The sequence below is a fragment of the Pterocles gutturalis genome, unplaced genomic scaffold, assembly GCF_000699245.1.
Source record: "Pterocles gutturalis isolate BGI_N339 unplaced genomic scaffold, ASM69924v1 scaffold3001, whole genome shotgun sequence".
Taxonomy (NCBI): domain Eukaryota; kingdom Metazoa; phylum Chordata; class Aves; order Pterocliformes; family Pteroclidae; genus Pterocles; species Pterocles gutturalis.
Window position 1 is genome coordinate 108,662 of NW_010102732.1, and position 10,506 is coordinate 119,167.

General features: G+C 37.7%; 1 protein-coding gene across 1 annotated transcript in view; it reads right to left on the reverse strand.

Annotated features, from left to right (window-relative positions):
• LOC104471149 (mitotic checkpoint serine/threonine-protein kinase BUB1 beta-like) overlaps positions 1–9,329 on the reverse strand; it is a gene marked incomplete at its 5' end in the record, with an annotated part of 14,222 nt that extends 4,893 nt beyond the window's left edge. Inside the window, 11 exons of the mRNA XM_010086388.1 lie at positions 387–548; positions 818–930; positions 1,102–1,248; positions 3,516–3,703; positions 4,614–4,900; positions 5,191–5,293; positions 5,689–5,773; positions 6,582–6,634; positions 6,923–7,020; positions 8,719–8,831; positions 9,103–9,329. Coding sequence (XP_010084690.1) covers positions 387–548; positions 818–930; positions 1,102–1,248; positions 3,516–3,703; positions 4,614–4,900; positions 5,191–5,293; positions 5,689–5,773; positions 6,582–6,634; positions 6,923–7,020; positions 8,719–8,831; positions 9,103–9,329 — 1,576 coding nt within the window. The remainder of the gene's footprint in view (positions 1–386; positions 549–817; positions 931–1,101; positions 1,249–3,515; positions 3,704–4,613; positions 4,901–5,190; positions 5,294–5,688; positions 5,774–6,581; positions 6,635–6,922; positions 7,021–8,718; positions 8,832–9,102) is intronic.
• Between the last annotated feature and the right edge of the window lie 1,177 nt (positions 9,330–10,506).

The following is a 10,506-nucleotide window of genomic DNA, read 5'->3' on the forward strand; positions in this document are numbered from 1 at the left end:
AAGTGCTATGACCTTGCTATAGCAGGCTGGAAGACTGGAACTCATTGAAAGATGTAAAGTTAAACCAGTTTTAGCTGCAAACCTTGTGGAGTAACATGGAGTTCTTGGCTCAGGTTGTTTATCACTCATAAATAAAGAAAATGTGAAAAATTGGTTCAGGTTTATCTCCAAGAAGGACACGATCTACAAATGAGAAACCAGCTCTAACTAGGGCTACAATTGACAGTCCTAATTTGTATATAGATAAAACAAAAACCAGAGGGTCTAGACTGCAGGATTAAACATGTAAAGCTATCTTCAGCAGTGAGCATAATGACAAACAAAACCCACTAATGGTACCTATACCAGAGCTCATGTCTTCTACAATTGTACTTATCTGTACTGACCTCAAGCGTGAAGCGATTTATATCCCTGTGCAAAATAGCACAGCCATCTTGATACAAGAAACAGCTGCAATTCTCACTGAAGCTTTGGTCAAAGTCAGTATTCAAACGCTCTCTTAACTGAAGCGTGATATAAAAATCCCAAGGCACAGGCTGAGAATACACCTACAAGAAGGTACATAAGAACAACATTTATTTTTGGAAAAAAGCAAAAATTGCTCATCTTCCTTTTCTTCTCATCCTCTTTCTTTCCCTCCCCACTTTACCAAGGAGGATATTTTCCACCGTCAGAAACTTATAATCTGTATCAACAATTAGAAAGAGGACTTGAAATAGCAAACTTCATGCACAGAATATAAAAATTAAGATAAAACTTACTACATTTTACTTTATACTGGCTGGGGAGATTTTAACATTTCACACATATGTGTTACCTTTATTACAAATCCCTTTGCATCCAGCTGTGGAAAGTTAGCTAGAATGGCAAAAAACATCTTGCATTCTTCATTGGTCCAATATTCCCATTTGATAGAGTAAGTCTCATTTCCTGTTATGAAAGTTTACATTCATGAGCTGTCACAGCCAATATAGATACTCACGCTGTTCAAGTGACTCCCCATCTACACCACATAAAACTACTGAAGGTGACTATGAAGCACATTTCAAACCAATTCTAACATAAATAGCACTTCCACTGTGAAGTGTCTGGCATACCTACCTAGCTCAACATCTTTCCCAAACTCCATGACAGGCAGAGCACCAGTCTCCAAATGAAAATCTGGAGAGGCAGTCAATGATTCTGGCATGGGATCTAAAAGCCTTTTACGCTGTTCAGCACTCCACAAAAACCGAGCTACATCGTCACCTAGGAAGACAAGGAACAAAAACAGATGAGCTGAAACTAGGTGCTGAGTCTCTGTGACTTGATTATATCTGTTGAGAAAAAGTAACCTGGATATTGGGAAGCTTTCTATCCTGATCTACTGCATCACCTTTCAGCAAGCCAATTAATTAATCTCCTTCCAATAGTTGCTTGTTCTGTGAAGTGAACGTAACGCTTGTCTTTGAAACTACCTTACAGAATATCTCGAGCTCTCAATGATTCTACTGTAGTGTCATGTAAAATTTATCTTTCACAAGAGACAAAGCTCTGAATTAAATTACGTACATCTCAAAGATTTTGCAAATGAACACTCCTTGGAACAGGCTGCCCAGGGAAGTGGTGGAGTCATCATCCCTGGAAGTGTTCAAGAAACATGTAGATGTGGGTGCTTAGGGACATGGTTTAGTGAATTAGGTGGTGTTAGGTTGGACTTGATGATCCTTGAGGTCATTTAAAACTTTAATGATTCTATGATTCTATGATTTTTTAAAAAATCTGCTTACAGAGTAAGTGATCAGTTGGTGATTTTTAAATAAAGGGTTTTACTGAAATTCACTCCTTTGAGTACAGCAGCAGGTTTATGTAAGAAAAGGAAAACAAAGCTGGACTCCAACTGCTGCTGCTCTCTGCAATATGAAGAATTTAATTGCTTTTACCTCCTGGAAGACACACAAGATAATTACATGTAGGTCTAGGTTTATTTTCCTGCATAATAGCACAGAGAGAAAATAATTCGATAGATAAGTTCATCTGTACAAAACCAAGGTAGGCTGAAAATTGATCGCAAATGATCAGGCAGAGTAAAACACAACAGAACTAAATGGCTTCTGCTGACTCCCTCTCCCAAGCTACGAGTGGTAATGGGTGACAACATTTTAAGCTTTCCTAACACAAAGGTAAGAATCAGAGTATCATTACGTACCGTTCTATTTATTTGAAAAGCATTGCAGTAAGATATTATTGCTCAGGAAATAATTCCATGAAAGTAGATCCAGGAAACATTCTAGGTTGAAGATTAAACAGGTGTTCCAGTATTTTACCACCACAAACCTATGAAATTTACTGGCATATTTTAGAGGAATAAATTGACAGAAATCTGAAGTAATTTTTTCTGGTCTATGCAGCATTAAGGAGTCCTCAGTAGAATTACTATTGTCCAGGTTGAGAACTGCTGTTCAAGGGAAATGTGCAGAAAGCAAGACAAAAAAGCAATGGGAATGGTCAAAAGTTTAAGAAAGGCCCATTAAAACATCTGAACAAATGCCTTCTTTTCTGAAAATAATCTGTAAAATTTCTTTATCTTGCTCTAAAAATTACTGCATACAAAAAAAAAAAAAAAAAAAAGAGTGTAAGATCTATTCAAAGATTTCAGTTATTTCAGTGACCCTTCTAATTGTATTTTCATTCCATGTCCGGAGCATGCTTCATCATAAAATAATCTGCAGACACACAATAACATTCTTCTCTAGAGTAGCTACACTGAGAATTTTCAGATACACAATTCCAATGAAAATATAAACCAAAAATCAAAGGAGTTAAAGAGGTTAAACACCTTGAAAACCACCATTCAACACAAACCTAATTAGGCCAGATTTTGAAGGCTTTTTGTGACCATTCCTGTTCTAACTGTAATACAAAGAATTACAACGGAGACAAACAAAGGTCTTTGGCTAGAAGAAAAAAAAACAAAACCACAAACACAAGCCCATTTAAGTACCAGTATTGTTTTCCTTCCATAGGAGAAATGTACTGCAAAGCAGCACAATAGTTTACATCAAAGACTGCAAATTTAAAAACAAAATTATGCAACTTTCACTAGATTTCAAATTCATATTCACCTTTTTTTTCAATGGGGCACTTATCAGTACACCAGGAGAACAGACAGTACAATTACAAAGAGAAAAAAAATTACGACAAAATAAAACAAAGCTGTCTTAGAAGTTCTCAGTACCATCCAGTCCAAATTTTTCATCTCAGAATTTGACCTCATTACTCCTACACACTCCCTGCTTTAATACCTTAAATAACTTCTCAATCACCTTAATATTTACATCTTTTGGATGCTGACAAGCATGCTATGCTGTATACCTCACTACTACTTCTGACAAGAGACACAAGTGTAGTCACAAGTCAAAGTAATGGGAAATACACAGAAAAATGGATAGAATATAGGAAGTACATAAAAATCACCATAGTTTAGTGACAGCTGCAAGTTACTTCTTGTGAGTGAAACTCGGTTTAGTACTAACCACTAATGTTTTCACTGATACCTCCAGCTTCGGCAACCATTTCAGCAGGCAAACTCTGAGCAACTTCCAGATTCTCAGGGATATGCAGGTATTTAATAGCAGGTGTTTGTGTAACAGAAGTCAGAGAAGATCCTGAGGAGACAGAACCTGACGAGCGAGTATCTTCCAGGCTTGCTTCCATGATCGGGCTGTAAATGAAGTCATCAACTATTCAGACTTTCAGAAGATACAGTGTCTAGATAATGCCAGCCTGGTGACTACAAAAGGATACTGCGCACTCTGAGATTTCTTTATGTTAAAGAATTCCTTTTCCACCCTTAGTGGAAAACCAATAGTTATGTCAGAGCTTCATTTTAGCTTCAATGTTTGTTTATACTCAGAATCTTAGTCTACAGATTAATTTTATCTTCTCTCCCATTAAATATGACCGCTACAACAGAAGACATAGTGAATGTTTATTACTCCCTCAGCTATCAAAATTCAGACCTACAGTGCTTTTAAAGCAGTGGAGGGTTGGGTGGGAAATAACTCTTGCTCTTCCTTCCTAATTATAATCAGCATGGCTCCCCAGGGAACTTGTCAAGTAAACAAACACCTTCAGCAAGGTATACAAATCAAACTCAGTTCCAAATTAAGAAAACCCCATACAGATGTTTTTTCTTTACAATGAAACAGGAGGTTGTTTGCCAGTTTTTTCTTCTCTTTAGCTTTTCTCCTCTGCAGAAGAAATCTAATCCATAATCACCATATGCATTTTATATACTAAAATAACTACAGAAGCATGCAAGTATAAAAGGAACCAAATTATTCTACTTTTAATCTCTGCTTACAAAGACAGGATGTGTGTTAATTTCTTTGCAAGTTATTTGGTAGTAAAACCATGGAGCTGAGTCCTGCAGCAGTAACGTTGAAAAGCCAAATATGCTTGCTATTACCTCTTAAATCTGCTCAAGGCAAAATGGACCCAGAGCTAGAGAAATGGTGCTCTCATGCATATTTTGATCTCTTCAGAAAATTGTTTCTTCAGAAACAGAATAGTAAAAAAACAACCAAGGAAAGATACACAGGAAAAGGGACTTAAGATGCTTTGTTAATTACCTCAGTTTATTTATACAGGGAGCTTCATTGTACGGTCCCTCAGAAACCACAGTTTCTTGATTCAGAGGTGCACTCTTAGATTCTGGACAGTCTTCCTTCTGGACACTCTGGGAAAAATCAGGAGCTGGGACTCTCTGAGCTACCACCCCATGAAAGGGCGTTGAGGCCAGATGGGCAGCCCTAACAAAGTCACATGTGTCTTCTGGGTTGGCACAAAGGGTTTTGTTCTTGTAGGAGCCAGTCACAATTGCATCTTCAGTTAAAGGTTCAATTCCATTCAGCTCATCCTGAAAAAAAGTAGGAAGAGACAGAAAACTTTGTCATCTTTTTAGATTTATTTAAAAGTTCAACATTTATCTCTCCCCTTTCTTCTACCCCACCTAATAAAATAATGAAATTTCCAGTGTAATCTTAACACCACCCAATTCAAGTATTGCCATGCCAGACAGAAGTTTAGAATCCTCGCTTATCTCACACATCCTGTCAGTCCAGCCCATCTCACTCAGTTCAACAATAGGACATTCTCTGGTGGTTTCTCCTTGAGAGGAAATCTGCTGTGAGGTAACTGTTTCCTTACAGAGGCTTCTGGTGGTATGTTCTCCTTTGCAGTTAGAGAATCTGAGGGTTTACGAACAGCAAGAGGGCGCCGGGCACTTTTCTGCGTATGATCTGCAGAACAACTAAGATAAAGTTACATTCCATTAAATATTTATTAGGGTAGCTTCCAATCTTCAGAGATTCCTCTCAAGAGTTTAAGTCTACTAACAATTTCAATGTACCACTTCCTACTAAACAACTAGCAGTAAACTGCAATATATACAGCTCTCCAGAATGAAGAAAGTTTATATAGCAGCTTAAATAGTTCTAGATTGAGGTGGAACAACAGGAGAGTATTTCCTCATCATGGACTTCTCAAGTAGAGTAATGAAATAAAACAAAAAAATCCCCACAAACATGAACAAAACACCACCCCACATCCATACAAAAAAGCAGTACTGTATTTCAGCTGCTACAGAAAGTGGTTTGATACTTCAGTTTTCCCTCCCTCTAAAATCTAGGTCTTGAATAATTCTACCTTGTATTCTGATTTGCCAAAGTAGAGGATTCATCAAATATGGAGAAAAGTGTTGCAGGAACTGGTGGGGGAAGGAGACCTACACCTGTAAAGAAAAGCCAAGAAACTCTATTTTATCAGCAGTTTTTCCACAACAGTGTATCCAATGTTACTTAAAACATTTAATACACAGCCTGAAAAACACCAGTGCTAGCAGGAAGTTACACAACTGACATTTAAAGAATCCTGTTAAAAAAAGGCTTGGCTTTGTCACATTAATGAACCGCACTTTTACCACCATCTTATGTTAGCCGACTTGCTCTCTTCACAATTTGTACCTTTTTTTTCAAGGCTGGCTTCATCCCTCTGTTCCTCCTGGCCATCCTCAGAGTCTAAAAACACATTTTCCTTTTGTGCACCTGGGCATACATCAAGAGACTGGATAACCTCTGTCAACAGTAACAGCAGTCAATTTGGGTCAAAAGTAAATTTCTTCAGCCGTTTCTTTCCCAGCAACAAAACTGAATATATAATTTCTGATCGTATTCCTCTACCAAATCCTCTGAGAAAAAAGGAGGACTTAAGAAAGTATCAATCTTAGCATTACACTCTTTTCTAGATTTTAGTAAGACCGCATATATGAAAGCGTGAAGAAAGCTCTTCAGCTATTAAAAGAAAAAAGCTCGTCTGCTTGAAAGTCCTTTCAAATAATGACAGTTCTCAGACCTCAGATGCTCAGACTTTCGCTGAATACGGTTAAAGGCACTCAACACTAGCACATCCTCATTTTCATTCTTCTAATCCACCTAGACTTTTGTTTTTACTTTGTTGCAGCCTTGCTAGTCATATAAAAGAACACTTCCCTTCCCTTCAACATGGTCTTCTCCTCAATGGTAAAAAATTTAAATACTTACCTTCAGAACAAAATGGTTTATGCATTTGAGTGTCTTCAGAGACCAGGGATTCACTGTGAAAAAGATTCAGACTTGTTTCTTATATTTTACACACCTTCATAAAACCTAAGTAAACTTTGTAGATAAGGCAAGCCAAGCTGCCGTATGTTACTTTTAAGTTAAGATCTCTCAGACAAATAATTGAAATTATAAAGGCAGTTTACAGATCGTGGTTACAGGCTGATGCCCAGGGATATACTCCATTCTCTGTGGAAACAGGCTACCTGTTAGTGATCCATGTTACTCGTAACTAATTATCCCCATAAGTTTTCTCCTTGCTGGCAAAGAAAATTCTGTACTACCTTTGCAACTGAAGCTGTTTCTCTGCAACTTCTGTAGCACTGGAAGAAGTAAATCCTTGCAGTCCTGAAGGTGGCAAAGCTTCTGTTATCTCTGTTGGCTGTAGAAATAAAACCATATTTTGGTTCTGCAGTGATGGAATCACAAGCCATGCAAGAAAGTTCCAAGAATGTTATGATAACCCCGTTAGAGCCTTGACAGATTAATAATTGTCTTTAGCCATCTTTATTTGTACTTAGCTTACTTGAATTAAAAAAAGTATATTTTTATTGCTTAGTGTAATTAAAATGCATTTTACTCTTTACAACTGCATATAACTTTCATAGAAAATTTTAGTTATACTGCAACTATTAAAGACATATGTAAGCAGTTACAAAGTTGACATGAAATTCACAATACTTTGTATTTTGTTATTTAAAATACTTACTACTAAGGCATTGTTTTGGAAATGGGGAAGAAGGGGAGAGAGAGAGACAGAAAGAGAGAACATACTTTTTTAGCCCAATTGATCAAGTTGGGAAAAAGAAAAGCTTTAAAATAGTTAACTTTTACTTGTTATTTGCAACCCATAAGGAAACTGGGGTTTAAACACTGCCTAGCAATGACAGACCAAACTATACTTGCTTGAAAGATACTCTGCTGAAGATGGGTCTGCACCAAAAAGGAAGGAAAACAAAAAAAAAAATCTAGTAAATAATAGAGCATACTACTGTCTATAAAACTCAGAAACAAATGAGATATGACTTTGTGCACTGGTCTTAGCTGGGATAGAGTTAATTTTCTTCCTAGTAGCTGGTATGGTGCTATGTTTTGGATATTTGACCAAAACAACGTTGATAACACACTCATGTTCTAGCTATTGCTGAACAGTGCTTATGCAGCACCAAGGTCATACTGCCCCACCAGCGAGTAAGCTGGGGGTGCACAACAAGCTGGGAGAGGACACACACAGCTCAGACAGCTGACGCAAACTGACCAAAAGGATATTCCATATCCTATTATATCATGCTCAGCAATAAAGTCTGGAGGAAAGGGGGATGTTCAGAATTACAACATTTGTCTTCCAAAGTAACCATCATGCATGATGAAGCCCTGCTTTCCTGGAAACAGCTAAACATCTGCCTCCCGATGGGAAGCAGTGAATGAATTCCGTATTTTGCTTTGCTTGAGTGCGCAGCTTTCAGTTTGCCTATTGAACTGTCCTTATCTCACCCAGGAGTTTTCTCACTTTTACCCTTCTGATTCTCTCCTCCATCCCACTGAGGGGGAGCGAGCAAGCAGGCGCTGTGGTCTTAGCTGCCTACTGGCGTTAGCCCACACCACTTTGTGAGCCTTCACTTCTTTATTCCAGCTTCTTCTCCTGTCCTCTTTCACACTACAACTTCTCTATATAAAAGGAAACCACACATGAAGAGAGCTTAAGAACAATTCGCCCTTAAGCATTTGGCATACCTTTACTTAAAAAATTTAGAAGTTTATACCTTAGCATAAGTTATCTTGTCTGATTGTTAAATAACTTAACAATACTTGCAAAGCAATACCACAAAACTTAAAGTCTTTGATTTACATTCCTATAATGAAAGGATATGGCTTGAGGACAAGTGGGAGAGAAGAAAATAAGTATTTCTCTGAGCATTCATTCACTAGATAATGTATACATACAAGAATCTGAAGTATCCTCTCAAAAAAGTTTTAAAAGTGTTAGACAAAGAGAAACATATTAGATATTGTTCCTCTTTTGCTACTTTTACTTGAAATAGCAGCTATTTCTAAAAGAACAGTTAAATGAGGATAATACCTGTTCACGCAGTTGTTGCTGCTTGTCATCTTCTTTCTTCTTTAATTTCTTCTCCAGCTCCTCAATTTTCCTTTGTATTTCTTCCTTTTCCTGTGCTATAGCCTGCAACTCTTCTAAGGAAGAGAAAGCACAACACATATTTCACATACAATCTGTGGCAAAAGCGTAAATTATTTGTAAAGGGGCTAAAACCTCTGGTCTTCTTTCCCTGTTTCATAGCTTACATGTAAAGCTGTCAGATATGTTACTCTCGCTATACCTCAGAGCAGTTAAGTCACTATTCCAGTAGAAAAGTAAAAGCAGCTGTAGACAGCTGTGTGCTAATAAGAAGTATGGATTCCATCTCAGAAAGCATTATGTATGTTATCCCATTTTGAAGCATACCTTTGATTTTCTGTTTTGCTTTCTTTCTGTAGATTTCAGCTCGGATCTCTTCCAAAGAAAATTCTTCGACTCCAGCATAAACTTTATCTTTACAGTACATCACTATCTCCTTCTTTTCTTGAGCATCCTGCTGATGATTTTGCACTCGCTGTAGTGGATCCTCCTCTTTCTCAGGTTTGCGAACACTTAGAACACGGTTTATGCTGGGTTCAATTTTGCAGGGAGTCCTGAAAAAACATGCAGTTATTACTTTGATTACACGTACTTCCCTGTAACACAGAAAAGGAAGCATAAGAGAGAAAATAGCTAATTTCAGAATCTAGCTGTAGAACAGTCTAAAGACCTTCTGCTGATAGAAAAAAAAAAAAGAAAAATGGAATGATAGCACATAAAAGGCAAGCATGCCAACTCAGAATTGTGTAATCAAAAAACCCCAGACAATCCATCAAAACAAAGTGTTAATAAGGCCCAGTCAAGAGCAAAAAGAAGTCTTATGATACTCTGAATCACTGTGCATTCTGGACCACACAGGTGACAAGTCCCTCATCATCCTACACAACAGGGTTGGGGGCAGGGAGGGGACAGGGAGAATCAGCAGGACTTAAAAATGGAAGATCTTGGACTAGATTAAACCTGGCATTTTAGATTAAGAAAAAAAAAAGGAAGATTTAAGATGTAATATGCAGGGAGTTTGCTCAAGGAGAATGTTTTGTATGCTGAGTGACAGAAATGAAGTGCCTCACTACAAACACGCACAAAACCCCATCACTGTACAGTGAAAGGAGGCTGCAGCAGTCAATTTCTTAGCTTGCAAGTGCTTTCTCAAAGTACTACATCCTAATTTCAGAGGAGAGGAAACAGAATTTGTGCAGTTTTACAGATATCAGTAACCCAGATGATTCCAGCAATCATCTGTACTCCAGGTAAAGGATAATCTGAACAACTGACCTTGAAAACTATGTTAACTGTGGTGTGAGTAAATAGTTCAAAACAAAACAGAGTGCAGTATTCCAAGAGATCTGTTTTGTATGTGAATGGACTCACAACCTTAAGACGATCCGGGAGATTATGAGGCAAACAGGTGCTCCTAATAGCTGGGGGTTTTCTTAAAGCTTTTCTCTGTGGAGGTGGTAGTTTATTACCAAGATCACTACAGGGTCCTTCTACCCAAATTTCTGGATGACAACTGATGGCACGATTTGCATCATGTTTATACAATTCCAGTGCGACACCTTCAGACTTGATTTGGTTGACAGCCACGGCATCATGAGGATATGGACTCAAAGGCAGGAAAAAAAAAAAATCTGCTTTTAAACTTTCAACTGCATAGTATAAAACTATGTACAAACTCTCTGCTCAATTTGCTTACAGCTAATTTAGTGTGATGTTCACTTCCGAGCCACT